The sequence below is a fragment of the Miscanthus floridulus genome, chromosome 19 (genome assembly GCF_019320115.1).
Source record: "Miscanthus floridulus cultivar M001 chromosome 19, ASM1932011v1, whole genome shotgun sequence".
Classification (NCBI taxonomy): Eukaryota; Viridiplantae; Streptophyta; class Magnoliopsida; order Poales; family Poaceae; genus Miscanthus; species Miscanthus floridulus.
In genome coordinates, this window is record NC_089598.1 from 74,011,427 (window position 1) to 74,032,781 (window position 21,355).

At 45.4% G+C, this 21,355-nt stretch overlaps 1 protein-coding gene across 1 annotated transcript; it reads right to left on the reverse strand.

Annotated features, from left to right (window-relative positions):
- Positions 1–16,085: 16,085 nt before the first annotated feature.
- LOC136526180 (uncharacterized) lies at positions 16,086–19,890 on the reverse strand. The gene is made up of 5 exons (XM_066518938.1): positions 19,772–19,890; positions 18,915–18,943; positions 17,968–18,102; positions 16,758–17,695; positions 16,086–16,670 (listed from the first exon to the last, which is right to left on the reverse strand). The coding sequence occupies exons 1-5, from the start codon at positions 19,888–19,890 to the stop codon at positions 16,086–16,088; spliced, it is 1,806 nt and encodes a 601-aa protein (XP_066375035.1).
- Between the last annotated feature and the right edge of the window lie 1,465 nt (positions 19,891–21,355).

Sequence of the window (21,355 nt, forward strand, 5' to 3'; positions counted from 1 at the left end):
CTTGGACTTTGCTTGATATCTTGGGTCTTCTTTTGTGCTTCTAGGGTCTTCCTTATGGTGTTGATCATGGGATCATCATGTCGCATTCGTTCAAGTCACGTCTTGCACCCTATTGAATTACAAAACAATTACATGCAAATTCATTAGTCTAATTTGGTTGTGTTGGTCATCAAACACCAAGATCCAAAGTAAATGAGCCTAGGGTCCATTTTTCTTACAATCTCTCTCTTTTTTGTGATTTATGACAACACGACCAAAATAAGCAAATAATAAAAATTTTGGAATTTAAAAACTATTTACTTGCTAGGATGCAATGTAAAGGGCAAGGTTATATGATGCTAAAAGATACCACATGTAAACATCTTTGAAAACTTATCTTGTCCTTACAAATATCTCCATGTGGCATTATGGATTTAAGCCTCCCCTAACTCCATAATCCACTATCCTCATTTTCTCGTACCATTACCATTTGTAAATTATTATGATCGGACTTGCTTTTGGTCCTATAAATTCTCCCTCTTTAGAATCAAACACCAAAAAGGAAAACATTAGTAGCACAAGGGAAGGTCAAACATGGTGATCCTTTGTATGTGGAGTGGAATAGGTCACTAAATTTGACTCTCACATTACATAGACTAAGCTCCCCCTAAATATATGCATACATATGATGCAGAATATAGTTTATGCATAATTGGTAAATTAATGCTCAAGGGAGTTTAATCTATATAATGTATGAAGAAAGCATATAAATACTAAAGTGAAATCAACATGATGATATCGGTTTAGAAATACCACATGTGGAAACCAATTTAATTTATACCACTTGCAATAGATGGTGGATATTTGAAGTATGATGCTAAACTTCGGGGACTCTATTTTCCTTGCAATGAGACTACTACACACATGATAAGCTTAAAAATGTGTTAGTCTCAAAGCATCCAACTTGTAGAGTAACCTCTCCCTAAATTTGTGCACACAAGTATGGAATACTTGTAGGAGACATGCACATTGATTTTAGAATAAAAAATACCACTTGAAAGATGACATCACATGAATGTGAGAATTATTTTTGAAAGTGATATTCGGGAGAAATTATCTATAATTTGGACTTTGGCATATATTAGATGAACAATTATAAAACAAACTATGTGCCGTGCTCCTAAATAATTTACCATGTAGGTTTGCTCCAAGGGTTAAGAATAAAACCGAGCAAGCCTACCATAAGATATACCTAGTGTATGCAAGATAAAAGATTAAACATGCAAATGCAAACTAGGCATGAAAAGGAACCAGATGCTCATTGAAATTGCAAAAAATTAAATCTAGTTACCTAACATGGGAAGAGAAATTTGGGTTCATAGTATTCACTAACCCACTTAGCAATTACCTTGTCCATAATGATGCACCCCATGAAATGCACCCATACTTTGCCAAGTCTCCAAATTCCCCAAAATCCATCGGACTTCTCACTTCTCTTTCGGAATCCAAAACTTCTTAGTGCTCTTCATGTTGAAATGATCTCCTTTGGTACCCAAATGCATTTGGCCCTATTATTGGCTTGCTTGTTCACCTTGATAGCCACCACCTTGTCATTTTTCTTCTTCAAGAGATAAAGTGTGGAGGTCTTTTTGTCCACCTTGTTGGTGTAGGTGTGAAGAGCTTGCTTGTTTCCTTTTTGTTTTTCTTTTTCTTCTTAGCTCCTCTCTCATTCTTCACCTTGCACTCATAGGACTTATGGCCTTCATTGTGGCATACATAGCAAACCACGGTTTGTCCTTTATCAAGCTTCTTCATTTCCTTGACGGTGTTATCTTGATGAAGTTGGGCTTGCTCCATTTTGCCTTTTATACTTGAGTCAAGTCCTTGGTAAGGCGAGCCACTTCTTGCTTGAGTTGCTTATTCTCCATTGCAACCTCTTGTGTGCATGTATCTACAACAATTTTCTCAACACAAATTTGGTTGCACAAGGGTGAGTCTAAACATAAATCATTGCAAGAAGTAGAAACATTCTTTTTAGGCATGTCAAAGATATAACTTTTCTTTTTAGGTGCCTTAGTGAGGGTTGTACCGACGGCTTCAAGATTAGCAACTTTATTAGTTAGCTCATCACAATGTTTACACATGGTTTCCATTTTAGCAAGCAAACTTTTATATGCATCTTGTAAGCTAGCTAACTTTTCTTTTAATTTTTCATTTTTCTTTATAAGTTGTTCATCATTGATTGTGCATGCATTTGTTGTTGCACTAGCCTCAAGTTGCTCAATTTTAGTAGATAGTTTAATATTGATATTAGCAAAAGTCTTATATTGTTCAAGCAATGTTTTATATGCTTCTTGTGAACTATCTATCTTTTCTTGCAATATTTTAGCTTCTTTTGTTGGCTAGTGCAAGCCTTAGCATATTTAAGATTTGCTTGCACAAGTTCATTAAGAAAAGGCATTTCATCATCACTATCACTCTCACTGGAGGATGAGCTTTTGTTACCTTGTGCCATAAGGCACACACGAGAAGAGCATGATGATGAGTGCTTGTGGCCTTGTCTCTTGTGATGGTCTTCTTCTTCACTTGAAGAATCATCCCATGACCTTACTGATGTGAGGGCTTTGTCCGTACACATCTTCTTCTTTGTCTTAGGTGTGGGCTTGTTTGAACAAACTTCTACAAAGTGCCTCAACTCATCGCATCCATAGCATCATTTCTTTCTTTGCTCATTTCTTTGATTGGTGAAGATGAAATCTTAAATTTGGATGGGCACACCCTTGATATTGAGCCTTTGGATCATCTTCTCCACCTTGTTGATAAGTTTGATTGATTCTTCATCAAGGTCGAAGGTGGAGGAGGAAGATTGATCATCATCATCATCCTCATCTTCTTCTTCATCTTCACTTGAGGAGCTTGAGCTTGTCTCAACTTGCTTGTCATTTATCTTCTTTTTCTCACTACATGTGAGAGCTTTGCCTTTGCTTGATGAAGAGGCTTCTTCTTGACCCATCTTGCGTGACATTTTAAATCCCACTATCTTGCCAATGACTATGGTCAGAGTCATGGTGCTCAAGTCCTTCATGTTGTGAATGATGGTGATGAAGCTTGCATATTTCTTTTGTGGTAGCACAGAGATGATCTTCCTCATGATGTTCACATCATCTAGCTTGGTTAATCCTATTGAATGGAGCTCATTGATAATTAGATTCAAACGAGAATACATATCATGAACAAGCTCATCATCATTCATTTTAAAGGAATCATAATTTTATTTAGCTAGACAATGTTTTTGCTCACGGACATTAGTTGTGCCGTTATGGAGCTCTTGGAGTTTTAACCAAATTTCATGTGCCGTATTTAAAGTGAACACTTAGTTAAATACATCCAAGCTAAAAGATTCAAACAAGCAATTTTTAGCTCTAGCATTGAAATGAATTTTTTTCTTCACTCTTTATGGGTTTATCAGGATTCTTAATAGGTTTCATCGTGTCATAAGTGACTCTCTAAACACCCAAATCTACCGCCTCAAGGTGACAAGCCATTCTAGCTTTGTAGTAGGGGAAGTTAGTGCCGTCAAAGTGTGGAGGCCTAGAGGTATCAATCTCAACCACTCTAAATAGCATCGGCTCAACGACGGTGAAGCCAAAGATCCAAATTGAGCCAACCAGCTCTAATACCAATTTAAAGGGACCGTGACACCAAAGAGCGAGGGTGAATTAGGCAACTTAAAATTCTACTTCTAACTAAGGCCTCTAATTTCACCTAGTCAAAACCTATGTAGTAAAGTAAACTATCTAAATATGCAACTACGGTTTTGCTAGTGTGTTGCTATCTCTACCGTAAAAGAAGTTATGCAACATTGGTTCCAAACCTATCAACTACCCTATCACTAAGCTAGGAAAGTAAAGCACACACTAAGATTGCAATGTAAATGCGGAAGCTAAAGAGTAAGGTAGAGATATGCAAACTCCCGTCGATGACTCCAGTATTTTTATCGAGGTATCGAGAAGCGTGTAAGCTTCCCCCTAGTCCTCGTTGGAGCCCCTCGCAAGAAATCCCTCGCAAGGGCCAAGCTCCCGGTCGGGTAACTCCATGGATAGCCTTGGGCCTTCTCCACGTGCAAGTAGGTCTCCAACATGCCTTCCAACAAGCCTATCCCAGATGCTCCCTGTCGTCTTCACTATCAAGCTTTCGGCCGAACCACCGCGTGCCTTTTTCCCTTCGGCACACGGTGACGGCCACACCACAAACGCGGTTGGTGTGATCTCGCAAGACTACAAGCCTCTCCGATGTACAACAATGGTGCGCACAAGCACCGAATGGTAAGAGGTATGCAAACCACACTAAACACTAGGCCTAAACTAAAGCAAGCGCATAAGCGATGGTCTAATCAATCTAAGCACTTCGCAAAGCACCTACGCTAATCATCTAATGAATCACTAAGCACTATACAAGTGGAGATCATAAAATGGTGTATCAACACCCTTGGTATGTTTTCCTAGCTCTCCACGTCTCAAATGGTTGGTTGGGGGTCTATTTGTAAGCCCCACCGAGAAAGTAGCCGTTGGGGCGAAACCCAGCTTTCTGCTACTGACCGGACACTGCTGTCGTTCTGACCGGATGTGTCCAGTCGTCCCGACCGTTGGAGCGTGCGCGTTGATCAGACGTACTGCCGAGTCTAGTCACTGTTGATCGGACCCGTCTGGTCGCGCTATCGCCGCTCTGGAACCTCTCTGGACTTGATCGGATGTTGCAGTTCCTGCATCCGGTCGATTATCCGCCAGCGTCCGGTCAGTGCTGAGCTATTATCGCGACAGTGAACAGTGTCATCGTCGTGTCCGGTCACTTGAATCCTCAGCATCCGATCGCTGCTGCTGACGCCTGCTGTTGCCGAGCATCTTGATCGGACGCGTCTGATCGCTATAAGGACCGCGTCCGGTCACCTCTGTGAAGCTCGTTTCTTCGCGATCTTGCGTCCGGCTTGGTTCTTATCTTTGTGCTTGGACTTTGCTTGATATCTTGGGTCTTCTCTTGTGCTTCTAGGGTCTTGCTTATGGTGTTGATCATGGGATCATCATGTTGCCTTCTTCCAAGTCACGTCTTACACCCTATTAAACTACAAAACAATTACTTGTAAATTCATTAGTCTAATTTGGTTGTGTTGGTCATCAAACACCAAAATCCAAAGTAAATGGGCCTAGGATCTATTTTTCTTACAATGGTGTCATGCTTTATTGTACTACTTCAGTTTAATGTTTTGCTCCTATTGTAACCTATGGATATAAACCTTGGCAGATGAAAAGGAATGATATGCCTTGGTTCCAATTTGGTTTAGGTTTCGGGGATGACAAAATCATTTATCTTCATGAAAACACTCATGTAATGTTGATGATTGACTAGAAACAAGATGTTATGAACTTCACACTTAAAGTATCAATTTTGTTGGAATAGTCACAGATTAGAATGACATTTTTTTGGAATAGTACAACACATGTTAGGACAACACACGGTGATAAGAATTTTATCCTGTTGCAACGCATGGGCATGATCCTAGTTAACCAATTAGGTTTTGAGGTGGAATATATTGCTGTTTGTGTTGAGTTAAATGTTACTCTTTTTCCTGGCTGATGTATTTTTAGGCGAAAGAAAAATTATATTAAATCACATCATGTTACAGGCACTCTGGAATATTTTTTCCTGATGGGCGTTGATATACAAACTACTTGCTTTTTATGTTTCCGGTACTCTGCATCCTCTTGTTTACACTAGTAAAAAACAATTTTAGGAGATAAGGCTTTTGATTAACAGAGGCAGATCTTTTTTTGGGAATAATTAACATAGGTGGATCTAAAATGAGGCGGACTCTCTCAAAATATCCACCGATTTTTAGAGGCACACATTTATATACGGAGACAGCATTGCTCTAAAAATCAATTAACAAAGATGGCTCTTAAGGCGTCCATCTCTGAAAATAAAGAGGTATTTTCAGAACGGACCTCAAAGAGGTCCACCTCTATGAAACAAGTCAAGCCCAATCCAGCCCATATCGTTCTCTTGTACATATATGTGCACCCTAGGGTTTCTTCTCATTCTCATATTTCTCTCTCCGTCTCTTGGACGACACTATTCTCTCAGACGTCTCTGCCTCCGCACGCACCCCATCACCCCTGCATGACTATCCATCGATCCTCGCCCTCACCCAGATGCTTGTTCTCTCCACTAGCACGCCGACGGCCCCACTAGGACCATTGCTTGCACTTGACACCACCGTCGTTGGCTCCGTCTCTGGTGAGAAGGAGGCCACATCCGATGGGGATGAACCTAGATCTGGCAAGGAGAAGCCCCGCCGCTGTCGACTCTGCCTCTAGCGAGAAGCAGGCTGGTGGGGACAAACCTGAATCCAGCAAAGAGGAGCTTGGTGGTGTGGTGAATCGAGATGTGACATGGTGGATGATGGCGGGGAGGACAAGTAGGCTCGGTCTAATGCAATGACAGATATCCATTGGACCTTGATAGCGGCATCAGTCAGTAGGCCTAGTAGCGGGCTCGGCGACAAGCTTTTTCTTTTTTCTAAATCTATTTTCGCAGGTGGATATTTTGACCGTCGCCCAAACTTCGTTGGTCCAGGAACCAATCGGTTCCTGTCTAGGTGTTTTATCAATAGAAATTTGTCAAAAACCAAAGAACCAAACTAGTATTGAGTAAGGGGCTTACTAGCGCCTGGACGTCCGGACAAAAGCACATGTTCGGACGCCCGTAACGCGCCCGCTGCTCAGCCCAACGCACGCTTGCCCATGCGGCGCACTCGCCCCTGCACACTCGCGGACGTGTGGCCGAACAACCAATGGGCGCACCTCCCTCGGCTGTCAGTTGGGGCCGCCAGTGGTCAAAACAAATTGGTAGAAAACGGCAACGCTCTAGCGCCCCTACCTCTACAACGGGTCCCACGACGAGTGGCTGTCTCCCACGCGCTCTCTCTGGTTGCCTCCACTCATGGACGCGCATCGGAGCATACATGCCTGTTGTAACACCTCTGGTGTTACGAGCTTGCTTAGCACCTAGGTTAAGGCCTCAGAAAATCTAGCCGAACGAGTTTTTGAATCTTAACAAGTTAAAACACACAGGAAACAAAAAACAATTTCTATAAAAAAACAAAATATAACGTATGTATAGTGTTTATGTAAAAATGATGAGCAAATAGTGTAGATGGGAATGCAACTTTAATTTTAGAAAGTGAAAATGGTTAACTAGTGCTTTTAGGGAGCTCAAAAATCAAATCCGAAATTTAAACTAGGACTTTTCGTTAAAGCTGCACGAAGTTGAAATTGTGGTTAAAGTATCATTTTTAGAGAATAATATTGAGCAAAATAGTTAAATAGTGCTTAAATGTTTTGCTCCTATGGGTTAGTATGAAGTATGGACTATTGTGTGAAATGCTTATTAGTTGAAATTAATAAGGTTTAGACATGTTAAAAATTGTGATGAAAGCGCTAATGGTTGCTAGTTCTAACCGTACCTTCCCCTTTTCTAAGTCTGGAAATGATTGACATTCAAATTCCGACAAAATTTTTTAAACACTAACTTCATGTTCTTGTACTGTTGGTTGCCTCTAAGCAAGCACTTGAGCATGGTGTAGGTTGTAGTTGTGTTGGGTGTCATGTGGCCCTCTTAAAAATTGCCCAAATTTCATCGAAACGTGTTGTAACTATGCTATTGGCGCTCTGTTCGTGAACTGGCGCTCTGTTTGCGACAGACCTATCTTGGCGTCTCTCCAACTTCCTCTCTGGTCATCCTCTAGTGGTAGGAATTGCTTCGTTAGCTAGCCGTTAGTGCTGATTTTGGGTTCACGGACTTGGTTGAGCTTTCGTCGAATTAGTAAGTAGATTTCGGTCTGCTTTGAAAAGCATGTGTGGCATCGTTCCCAATCTCTCGGCCTAAGCCACATAATCACCACGCGAGCACGCCATCGCTGCCTGGCCGTTCCTGGCCATGGCCGTTGCCCCGTTGGCTGGCCTCGTCGGCTGCCGGCCGCACGCCGGGCTGTGCCAGCCACAGTCGCTTTCCGTAGGGCCAGACTGAGCTGCAGTGCTGCTGCGTGGCTACCACGTGCACACTACCTGCCAGGCCAAGTGTGGGGCCAAGCCGATGCCATGGTAGTCATTGTCTGATCATTGTGGCACCTGTCTCGCCACTCGTTCTACATACCCACCGAGTCACCACTTGTCTCGGCTGCCTCATAGCACTACCATCTCACCACCGCTGTCCTATCGCCCACGCGTCATTGTAGCCTTGGCGCGTTGTGCCTGGCGCTCTTGCTTGTCCCGTTTCCGTCCTTATCCCCTCACTAACCGACGCACCTCTGTTATGCTCGCACAGCCATGTCCCCATGCGGATGTGCCCTCGTCATGTCTTGGCCGGTCCGCGTTAAGTCGAGGCCGCGGGCCACGACATAGCAGCAGTAGCCCACCATCCCCTTCTCAGTCCAATCCCTCATGTCATGAAGTAGTACAAGAAGTTAATTAGGCATCCCCCTCCTCCTTAAGCCCACCCGAGCACTACCGACCGACAATTTAGCATTTTGCTCGTCGCTGGTCATGGGCACCACTGAGATGGTAGGCTTGGGGGTAAGGCCCATAGGGTTGATAGCAGTTCAATTGCTCGTAACCCTGAACTCAGCTTGACTCGCTCTATCCGGTGCTCGCGCTATTTTGGTTAGGGCACTCATCGGCGGTGTGGTGACGCGTCGGTGTTCGTCTCGGAGCACCGTCGCCCCGCCGGCTCGTACGTGGCCAGCTCCACTTAGGCCATCCTTGATGAAACCACCGCGTCAACCATGATCCCTATAAGCTACTGTTGCCCATCCGCCCACCCTTTAGTCCATTAGTCACGCCAAATCACTGGTACAGCCTCGCCGACGTTGCAAAACGCGCACTACTAGAGAACAGACTTTAGAACGATGTCTCAATTTGACATTAGCCTTGGCATTTTTTGCCCCCAGGACTAGAGAGGCTTTAGTCCCGGTTGGTGTCTCCAACTGAGACTAAAGGTTCCTGCCCAAACTGGGACTAAAAGTCCTCCAACCTTTAGTCTCGGTTGATAATACCAACCCAGACTAAAGGTAAACCCTTTAGTCTCGGTTGGTAACACCAACCCGGACTAAAGGACCCTTTAGTCCCGGTTGGTAACACCAACCGGGACTAAAGGTCCCCGGATATGTTAGTTCAAAAGGAAAGCATCCCATCCATTGTAAGATGTGTTGTGTAGGTGGGGTGGTAAGCTACGCGCGAGGCAGTGCATGAGGTCTTGGGTTTGAATCTCACGGAGCGCAGCGGTGGGAGGCATTATTTTTTTAAAGCTAGGAGGATCTTTAGTCCCGGTTGTAGCAAACCGGGACTAAAGAACAACACCTTTAGCCCTGGATTGCTAGTCCCGGTTGGGAAACCGGGAGTAGAGCTAGTTCCCAACCAGGACTAGATCTCATTTCTATAGTAGTGGCGTTGCCCCGGCCATGGTCGTGGTTAGCTGGGCTTAGATACCCCTCCGAGCCCCAACCATCACCCAGCGTAGCCATGGGAACCCTGGGTGGTGGTCGACTTCTTTGTGGAGTCATCAGGGGCTCCCGGCGCCAGCGTGGTTGTCGCGTGCCAGCAAGCGTCACGCCGTCATGCGTTGGGCCGCCAGGGGCACATGCACTCAAATTGGGATAAACCTAGGGGGTTACGCGCGAATGTCAGAGAGAGGTATAAATTGGGTTTGGACTTTCGGGTGTATTTACAAGAAATATATGGTCTCTTTCGCATAAACACCACGCGCGTGGAGCGCTTCCACCGTGGGCCGCTTGTTGGGTCGGCCTGCTGCACACGCAGCCGCACTCACGCTGAGCCTAGGAGCTGCTGGGCTGAATTGGTTGCCACTGGTTTTTTCCTTTTCCGTAAGCATTTTCTAATTTAGTTTCTAAGGCAAAATTGTAAGTTTAATAAAAAATTTGTGTAGTTGACCAAAAATTATGAAACTAATTTTGTTAGGTTCCTAAAATCATGATCTATCTTCTAGTATATTTTGTTCGCATAGTTTCATAGTATTTTCAAGAGTAATCTAATTAATTCAAGATACTTAATATTGTTAAAATATAAATTTGTAGGAATTGTTGTGATAAATTGGAGATAGTGTTGACTCTGAAACTTTCACAGTAAATTTCTAACATTATTAGGTGCTCACTGTAATTTTTTTAGCTCCATAATAATTAGTTTGCTAGGGTAGCTAAATGAGCCCTAGTTCAAAAATATATATTTAATCAATAAAATGCTGAAACACCTTGGGATTATAGAGCTAAAACATTTTCCGGAAACGAAGCCTTACTTGATGACGTGGATACGTAGACTAGTATGTCAGTCATTAGAGCTAGCTCGTTAGCTTGCGAGGCGTAATCGTATTCTTAGAGTTACGGTTGCCGTTGGTGAATTACGTTTTTTGTGTTGCGTCTACGTATATCATAATAGGGACAATGATGGATCGTGGAGTTGACTGGAAAAGCAAAAAATATGGAGCCTTGGTGATTGTGTCACCCCGATGGAATGCTAACCCTTGGTTATATCTTGCCCAAGCAAGTCCCGGTGCATAACCTCTAATATTCTGCACTTTATTTCATATTATGCATTAATTTTTTAGGATTTGAATGAAACCCACTTGCATATATATATATATATATATATATATATATATATATATATATATATATATATATATATATATATATATATATATATCCTTATCCTGTGAGTCCTACTAGTATGTCAGGATCGTGTAGATTGCTACGCTAAAGGATTCTGGTAGAAGTCAAGTGATTACCTGTCACTCGTGAGAGATAGGAAAGATATTATTGTTCTTATTATTATATAACTATCACATGGAATATATATTTATGATAATTAGAGACCGGGCGGGACTGTGCTTTGGATTTGGATTTGGTTAGACAATCAAGCGAGGCTCTGGTTGTATTTGTTCTGCCTATGTCGATTGAGAATCATCCGTTGTTGTGGATGGTAGTCAGGTCACAGACTTATTATCTTGGGCACATACTTGCTTATGGGAGTGGGAAGGCTTGTTATGCTCTTGTCGTGGGTTCCGGCTCTTTCCGGACCAACTGATTGGAGGCGGGAAAAAGTGGAGGTCTAAGCACCATATTGAGACCGGGTCTCAAGTGTGGGGGCTTGGAGTCCAAGTTTGGACGGTGGACCTGGACCCTATGACAGGAGTGGAATGGGTTTGTCTTATTTGTGCCTGGGATACAAATGGGGTGTGTGTTCCAGGGTACCCAGCTAGGATACATTGATTCACGAATCACCGTTTCTGTGAGACGGTACGACTTGGCTATGGTCTAGCACTATAGTAAGAACAGGAATATAAAAAGATGGTAAAATGGTTCTGATTGAAAGTAGCATATATGCTTACATAGAATGGTAAGTTAATGAACTAACGATGATTGCTAATAAAAATTGAATATAAGGACGCACGTTTAGTAATGCTTCCGCATATGCAATAACCCATAAGCCAAACAAGCCTTGCATATCCTTGGAGTCTTTTATTTTTCTCCTGTCGGGTAAATCTTGCTGAGTACAATCGAGTACTCAGGGTTTTATTCTCCCAGTTCCAGGTGACCAATGGATGCTAGATGACTTTTGTGTGTGAAAACCTCATGGTGGGCTCAGCAAGGATTTCCTTACGTTGCTGACGTAGAGTTTATTCAAAATTTCACAGAATGTTTTGCAAAGGAAAAGACTTACAGTCTGATATCGTTCCATGTATATAAATGTTCCTCATGTTAGCGCTTAAACTTGTCGTTATATACATTTTCGCTGAAAACTTTAATAACATTTTTATATTCCGCTGTCATAATCAATTGAGATAATATTCTGTTATTGTAATAAAGTGATGTAAGAAATGGCTAAAGATGTTGTAAGCTTTACACTCTCATTTATGATACTGACAGAAAAATATGGATTTTTGAGTTCTCCTTTAGGGTGTGCTCGACAGAACTGCGTAGTTTAGTATCCTCGCTTGGGTACTCAGTGTCTAATGGAAGACAAGTACCCTTAAGAGTAGGGATGAAAACGGATCAGATACGGACGGATATCACCAATATTACATTTGTTTTCATATTTTTGTTCGGATTTGGATTCGAATACGGATGGTGTCAACTATGTCGGATAGGATACGACTGGATATCGACATCATAAATATGCGATTTGAGTATTTGATACGGATACGGTATCGGATGTTGGATATCCGGACTCGGATACGGACAAATCTCAACCCCTCTAAACGGATTCGGTTTCAAATACGGTTGGAAAATATTCGTACCATTTTCATCCCTACTTGAGAGGCATTAGATTAGGTGGTTCTACCACACCTGCCCTGTTGTTCGTCCTTCTGTTGCTTGCTCGCATCCTGCTACTGCTCGTCTGCGCCCTGCTGCTCGCCCATGCCATGTTGCGCACCTGCTGCCCCCCCACGCTCGGCCGCCCCGTGGGGACCGCCTGCGTCTTATGAAACACTTGCAACATGGAGGACTTGTTGCAACATATGTCTAAAACATATGAAACATTTGCGACATATGCTTGCAACAAATGTGTGTAGCCACTGCAACATATGCAATATTCAGATAAAATATTTACAACACATATCTGAAAACAACTGAAATATTTAAAATACACACTTGCAACATGCTTCTGAAACACTTAAAACACCTTAAAACACTTGGAAACCTTTGCAAACATATGCAATATCCAGATAAAACACATGCAACATATGTGTGAAACATATGAAACATCCAGATAACACACTTGTAACATACGTCCGAAAACACAGATGAAACATTGGTAATAGACCTTTGTAATATACGTGTACAACAATTACAACATCTATCTGAAACACTTGCAATATACCTCTGAAAATATCTGAAACACTTGAAACATACACTTGCAACATGTGCTTTCAGCAAAATCTGGCAGCTAGGCGGGCGGAGCATTGCCCGCTGTGTGGTTGCAGTGGACAAGGAGGAGGATAGCAGACGGGCAGCTGTGCATCCCCCGGTGAGCGGCGGCGCTGCCCCGATGATAGAGGCACACGTGGTGCCCCCGACGAGCAGTGCCCGCGGTGGAGCCAACAACAACAGTCGGGTGGGTGTGACCTCGCGCGGCGAGGCGGCAGCGACTGTGCGGGCGTGGAGGAGCACGTCACGGCGGTGCGGTTATCAGGTTGGCTTATCAGCTATGGTATAATATTTTTCTCTCACAACAAATCAGTGAAAAATACTTTTCAGCCTGGCTTATCAGCCATGCAAACAGGGCCTAGCGGGAGGCACGGTGGAGAGGAAGACATGCAGGAGGCGTGGCCGCGCGGTGGAGCGCGGTCACGGAACACAATCATGGTGATGCGCGTTTTTTTTAATCTACGGTGTCCGGAGGGGAACAAAGGGAGCAAATAGGAACGGATAGGATAGATAGCGATCTCAGGAAAAAAAAAAGACCAACAGGGGTGTCTGCCGCAGAGCTACAGATGGACGTCTGATTTCTAGCATTACGGTTTAAGTAATTGCCAACTCGGTCATACTCCTTCCGTCCCTAAATAATTGTTATTCTCGCTTTTCGAGAAATAACTTTGGCTAATTTTATATAAAAAATATTAATATTTATGGTACATAATTAGTATTATCGTTAAATCTATTTTTATAATAAATTTATTTTAGAGATATAAATGTTGTGCTTATTTTTCACAAATCCTATCGAACTTACCGCACGAAAATCAATAACGACAATTACAGTACCCGCTGAGAGAAAATACTGTTCTTTGACGATCGGCTACTCCGAATCGCCCATGTTGCCCTCTTGTTGCCACGCTCGGATCTTGGGCTTCTGCCGCCTACCTACCAAAATGATGGTCGGTGGGTGCCCATATTGCCGCGCTCGGTGGGCATCCAGATTTCTGCAGCCCAAAGCAGGTATGATGGCCGGCAATGGTCTGTGACTGTGACTGGTGGCCCAGACCCAGTTCTAACTTGCTTCGGGGCTCCATGCATCTCTCTGAGATTGTATTGTTATTGGTCACGAGCTATGAATCTGTAATAAAAAAAGGCAAGATCTCTTCTCCGAACATTGTGAACGGTCTAGTAAGACATATATGGGTCGAAGAAGGCTTAATGATAGATGCTTAGCGTCAGGGCTAAGAAACAATAATTCAGCATGCATGCGGTTCACCAGGTGAAAAACTATGAGTGGGTTCAGTGGAGATGTCTGAAAAGGCGATCCTCGTCACCTCTAATGGCGTCATAGTCCCTCCGTCCCTCAATAGAGGACGTCCAAGCATTCAAAAGGAGTACAAGAATAGATGTCGTTTTAGCTCCTACTACCCTATACTGAGTACTGCAACCGTCCATCATCACGTTCCTGTCTCCCACTCCACGAATAAAAAAGTAAAAAAAGAAAACAGCCGGTGGGAAGGAAAAAATATCTCCAGAGGCTTATCCTCTCGGTCATGGACGGAGGAAGCACACCCATCCGCATCCACCTCTCCATCTCCATCGGCTCCCATCCCCGTCTCCTCCGCATCCCCATCTCCTCCGCCTCCCCATCTCCTCGTCTTCCATCTCCTCCGCATCCCAGTGCCGCATCCCCATCTCCTCTGCCTCCCCATCTCCCCGTCTTCCATCTCCTCCGCATCCCAGTGCCGCATCCCCGTCTTCCATCTCCTCCCCATCGGGCATGGCTGGCGTTGGGCGGCGCCGCCCTAAACCCGACCACCTGGCCTAGATCCGCCGCCGTACCTGGCCGAAGCAGCGCGGCGCAAAGCTGAGAGGCAACAGCAGCGAAAGCGATGGGAACCCCGAGCCCGTTGTTAAGCCGGCGGTCCGCGACGGCGATGTGGCCTCCAAGCATGCCCTGAAGCTGGGGGTGGCGGTGGCGACGGGACATGCTCCCCCAAGCTAGGGAGCGGCAGCCATGATGTTAGCCAAAAGCGTGCTGTTGAGGTTGGAGATGGAGGCGACGGCGGTAGCTGCGGTCCCAACATGGGTACCTGTGACTATGATGGGAGCCCAAAGCACATCATGGAGGTGGGGGCCAACGGTAGTTGTGGCCTGAAGCCCGTATTTGAGAGCTGCGGCAGCGATCACATCCAGAAGCGCGTTGTGGCGGTGGAGGGCGGCAGTGATGGCACCTACGCTCTCAACTTGGGGAGCTGCGGCCGCAATGGGAGCCCGAAGCACATCGTCGAGATGGGCCGCGGCGATGGGATCGAACAGGTCAGAGACGGGAGCAACGTGCGCGGGCGCCGCAATGGACGTGGTCGGCTGCGTGTGGACTGCGAGGGACAGTTGTACGTTCTCGACTCAGAGGCTAAAGACAGTGCCTTGGAGGAGAGCTGCCGTCCAAAGCTCCGCCAAGGTCGATGGGCCCGTGGCCGTCGAGTTGCTGCAACCGGCGAGGTGCCCTTGGAGGTGGGCACAATCAAAGCTACCACGGTTGCCGATGACGTACTAACCGAAGAGATGGTTCAATGCATGGAGCTTTGGCTTACTGGCATCGAAGAGGCCAACTGGGAAGTCTTTGTCAGCATGATCAAGGTTGCCTTCACTTCCTTCTACATCCCGTACTAGCTAGTTCATGTGATGTGTGCGTAGTATCTTTGATGATGAAGTGCTGCTTTTATGTGTTTCACTGACTATGATATGTAGTGTGGTCAGATTTCAACTAGCTAATCGAAGTTAGCTTTTGGGTATGAATTATGTTAGTCAGTTAACTAGCTCAATATTGAAATTAGTTTTTGGTTACCAACATTGCTTATCGATCCCAACAGCCTATCGGCATAGTGTCATATTAACCGGGTATTCAGATTATTTTCTGGATATGTATTTGAGCATATAAGGACATGATTAACTAAGTAGGAATTCAGAGAATCCAAACTAGTTTTTATACATGCACCACCAAAAGGCTTTCCTTCGCCTCCACTATGATTACAAGAAAATAAACGTATATACATGTATACAACTGCTACATAAACATATCCCTTAGTTGATACAGATCTCAAAAGCTAAACAAATAATTCCATTAGTTGTTCAACAACTCAATTGCCTTCTGAACTATCTCCCTGTCACAACTAAGAGATTTAGGAAGCATGCCTGCTGCCTCTAGCCTCTCCTTATTCATGTGGGGGATCTTGTACATATTCCCTCCATTATCTTTCATAACTTCAATCATGCATCCTTGTAGCGTGAGGAATACCCTATTCAGAAGAACAGGGTTGTAGTTTTCATATTCATTGATCACATTCACGATGAGCTCATCCATGTTTCTAGATGTCGTTCTATCTGTCAATGACTGCAGAGAAACAAAGAAACCAAGGTCTAGGCAATTCATATTAGGTGAATTAGCAGGTTGATTCATTATGCGTATATCAAGGCCGGTTTGGGCAACTGCTGTAGCAAACTCTGGATCATCGGCGCGGACATGTGATGGAGCATTGTCCTGTTGTATCCAAATTGTCTCGTAGGCATGTTCTCGAGGCCAACGAATGCATATAGCTTCAAGAAGTTTTGATATCATATAAGATCTCATTGTTTGTCTGTCAACCTTCATTGTCTTCGTGATAGGTGTGCCCCTGGGCCTATTGCCACTTCTTCTTTGTGCCGGTTCCTAAAAATGCAAAGATTCTTATGAGAAATAATAAAATAGTGATTCTTATGTAGCGAAACAAGAATAAAACATGACCAAGATTGCTACCTCATGGACAAAAGGCCATAGACCTAACTTGCCATCAAAATAACATCTACCTTTAGCATCAAACCTAGGCTGTGTAACTCCAGAATAAAACATGACTTTGTGAATGGCATTCTTGTTTTGCACTGTCCTATGTGGGTCTTCTTCATCTGGATGCATGTACATAGTCTTATTCTTTCTTGTACCATTGAACCACTTCTCATCGGTGTGGATAATATTTTTCATTTCTTTGAACTTGGGATTATTTGGCAGTGTACTTGGTTCTAGCATAGAGACACACCACTGCAGCCTAGACTTTTTATTTGCTTCCTTCAAATAGGGCTTCAGTGAGTTGGAGTGTCGTCGTAGCAATCCTTGTTTGAATGACCTATGCAGATTGCTTTTATTGACACCTAGAGCATTTGCAAGTGATCTTATAGTACCCCTTCTATTTAGGGGAATATCTAGAACTGTAGACAGGTCCACTTGAATTTTTTTACAGCCACAGTTCTTAGGTTTCAAACCATTGACATCTACTGGTATGCCATGTGCCCAACACTTTTTTGCTCTCTTCCATACACATTGTATGGTAGGTATACGGACATTGTACTTTGCTGCAATAATAGTTGTACTGTTTCTTTTTAATTTTCCATTCCTACTGCTTCGAAGCAAATCTTCAAATAGGTCTTGTCTTTGTCTATCTGTTAACTCCTTCGTCCTATGTTGGGACTGATCATGATGTCCTTGGTCATCATCTACATCATCATGTGCTTGCTCATCCTCTTCATCATCATGTGCTTGGGCATTCTCTTGCTCATCATGTGTTTGCTGATCCTCTTCACCATCTGAGTCTGACAACTCCTCTTGATCAAAGGCAATGTCAACTCTTTCGGTGTACACGCCAAACTCCTCTATGAGATCCTCCAAGGCATCTTGTTCGACATGCAAGGCTATGCCATCATCTACAGAAAAATATAACTGATCAATACAGATTATTTTGGACTTGGAGCTAATAAATGTGCTGCACTACTGAATTTTTTTGGGCTCACACATGCTGCGGATATGCACACAATTAATTATTTTGTAATGTTGGCAATCTCTGCTGGTAGTTCTACTTTCAGTGCTCAAGTTGATTGACAAAAAATAATTTTGCCTAGGATGTGCACAAATGCATTAAATATGTTTTTTCAGCAAACATAGGTCTATGCTTGAGTCACTGATTGGAAATAATCACCTGTCAGCAGGTTTTCTTGTTCACTGTCCTGTTGAGGATGATTCAAATCAAAGGGATGGCAAACATTGTGAACTGTTGCATCATCAAAGAGGGCAGGTAAGGCATCTTGTTCAAGTTGTGAAGCTTTGTCATTGCCTGCGCCAAAATTTACAATGTTTGTATGTATTGTCAGTACATAGATGATGACACTTTTATCATGCAGATTTTTGTGATACTAATGGAAATACTCATCTGTCAGCAGGTTTCCTTGGTCTCTTTCATGTTGATGATCACTCAGATCAAATGGATGCCCAAGGTTCTGACCTACTATAGTAACAAGTTTTACGAGAAAGTACACACTTATTCTAGGAGAAATTAAACAAGTACAAACTGATCTTAGGAGAGAGGGGGAGATGGGGGGGAGAGATAGAGAGGGAGAAGGGGGAGAGAGAGAGGGAGAGACAGAGGGAGATAGGGAGAGGGGAGAGAGAGAGGGAGTGTCGGGTTCATAAACCCGGGGTACCTCGAGGACCGGCTTCCACGCCCGGGCTCGGCCCAAGAAAACAACATATAGTTCATGGGCCGGCCCAAAAATCTAAAACACAGTGGGCCAGAAGGGTAGTCCGGTCACCGACCGAAAGGTCTACCCAAAAGAACAAACGCTCGCTCATCCAACTTCCTCGGCCCACCTCTTCGACCGGAGCACTGGCTTTAGGCACTAGCATCTCCAAGTAGTCTCCCCAATCGGAAGGCCTGGCCCAAAACGTTGCTTCCTACTCTGACCCCGCGACTCCGACCCCATGACCGGGGCTCGTGGGAACCATGCTCACCGCTCTTCTCTGACCGGCGCACTGAGAGCCGACTGGAGCCATCCGACCGGGGGCTCCCCGTTCGGAAGGAACTAGAAGACATGCGAAGAAAGGCAAGGCATGGCTCACAAGTTAAAACCACTATTCTAGGGACCATACCCTGCATGAAACAGAGCTCTGCAGCCACCCTGACACAAAGTATTGTAGGAGACACTAAAAACTCCCATACGGTAAGCCCCCCGCATGTCTCTAGACATCGATCGCAGTATGGGCTCCAGGATTTGCCATACCGGGTGAACATAGCGCGGCTCCTCACATGCCACTAGGCATCAAGAAGTATTTGTAGGTACAGACGTCCTTCCTTCCTAAAGAAGATAGCTCGACCGTCCATGCATATCTGAGTTCCTACAGCGACATCGATAGTATTGGGGGGCGTCAACCATTATCCAATTTTCATCAGCGTAGGCAACAAGGCTTAGAAACCATTATCCATTATCCCTCTCACCTGTAAAGCCATCCCCTTCATCTATAAAAGGAGATGCGCTCCCTCCAACAAGGGGAGATCGACTTCACCAAGCTCAGACTCACTAGATCGACATCAACACCTTACAACCATAGGACCACCAAGTTCCGACCGCAACCCTTTTGATCAGAGCCATCCGAACCTCTTGTACACCCCCTTCTTTCTCCTTCTCGTTTGTAACCCCACTACAAACTTTGAGCACCTAGGCTCAGGAATAAAGTCACTGACCAACCCCGACTGGACGTAGGGCACTTTGCTTGAACCAGTATAAATTATGTGTCATTGAGTGCTAGGCCACCTCCGATCACAACGTGCAACAAAACTACAAATATTTACAGTTGTTCACTTTCTACACCGACAGTTGGCGCCGTCCGTGGGGAAGACGCTGTATGTTCAACACTCTTTTGGTCATTGGATGGCCCATTTTTCCGCCACCCCTGCCATGACGAGCTCAGGCGATACGATTTGTTTCGGCCACTGGAGTTTCCCATACTCTCGCTCGTCGGGATGCGGGTTCCGCCCGTCTTCGAGCCATCCCAGGCCTTCTGCTTCAGGAGTTGGGACTTCATCGCCGACTAGCTCGGCGTACTCCACCTCCACGAGGAGGATCATGACCCGGCACCTGTTGGAGGGACATCCTCCATCGACTTTAGGACACGCGACTTCGATGGCGTGGCATCTACGCTTCATTCCGAGCAAACTCTCTGCTCAAACCCCACTATGAGTAATATACATGCTGTTATTTACTTACTATGCTCTATCTTATGCCAAATATCCAGTGGGTTACCATTGTCCCCGTCGTAGCCGCCATACAGCCAGTTCCCCTATGGCCTCGCGTCTTCTGCAGACGCATACGCCCAGGGACTCCAAAAGGTGCTGACGCCGCACCCTCTCACGTCTGAGTTCGTGGGGATGGCGAGCTATGCTCCCACCTATTTCCTCAACATCATGGATGACGACGTTGGGAGCGATGGCTCCAGCATCGGTGACGTGGCGCCTAGCCACCGTCGGTCCTGGGAGTACGTTGTGGCGGACGCCCCGGAACAGCCGCTAGGAGTAACGGAGTCCTTCTGGACCCACGCCCCATCGGGCCCTCACACGGAGACCTCTGAGCTCACATGTGAGCACAGGGAGGACCTACGATGACAGTGGCCGCATCAGCCACCAACTGCACCAACGCGCTCGGCGCACCACACTACGCCCCATGCGCATAGACTGGCGAGTGGCGCTTGGGGTCACGCCCATCAGCCCTAGCGCAACGCTTTGGTTTAGGGGATCGACCCCCCATAGTTCGCTCGGGCCAGTCAGAACGTTGCCGCCGCGGCAATGCTCCTACGTGACCTACCCGAGCCGAACGACCCTCGCGGACGGGCAATCCACCAGAACCTCCGAGCATTGTTGGAGATTGCCGCCATTCAACAAGCGGAGTGCTTCGTATCACGACGCCGACTCGTGACCTCGCTCCCCATTCGGGGAACAGGGACGCAGCATATGGGGCACTACACCCTGTCATTGCCACAACCACCGATTATGGCACAAGAAGCCACAACTGCTCCTCGTCTTGACTTGACAATCGCCCCATGCCAACCACCTATCTATGCGCGGCTCAGGCCGAACCAAGACACGCGTAGCGTCGACCGAAGTCCCAGCCCTGATAGCTTGGAACAACAAACCTTTGTCCAACACCCCCAGCAAGCACCTTTTCTGCCGCGCTTCAATGGGGGCCATGACAAAGGTAAGGCCAAGCCCCAGGATCAAGATGAGGGCCCCTCCACGTAGAGGGGAAAGAAGAACAGAAAGGATCGCCGCCGACCGGCCAACTTCGTGTTGGCCGCCGTAGCAAATTACACAGGCACTCAGCCCCAGCAAGCCCCTCTAGGCCACTTTCACGAGCTCAAGGAGAGCCCGTGCACCAACCACAACTATCCCATCAACCATCTCTACAAGGATTGCTAGCTCCTCAAGCGCCTGCTGAGGTAGGCCGGCAGGCCAAAGGAAGAAAAAGGCGAGGAGGCAGCGATCGAAGAAGGGGGCGCAGTGGACAAGGATCCAGATGACTGGAGCATGAAGGGATCCG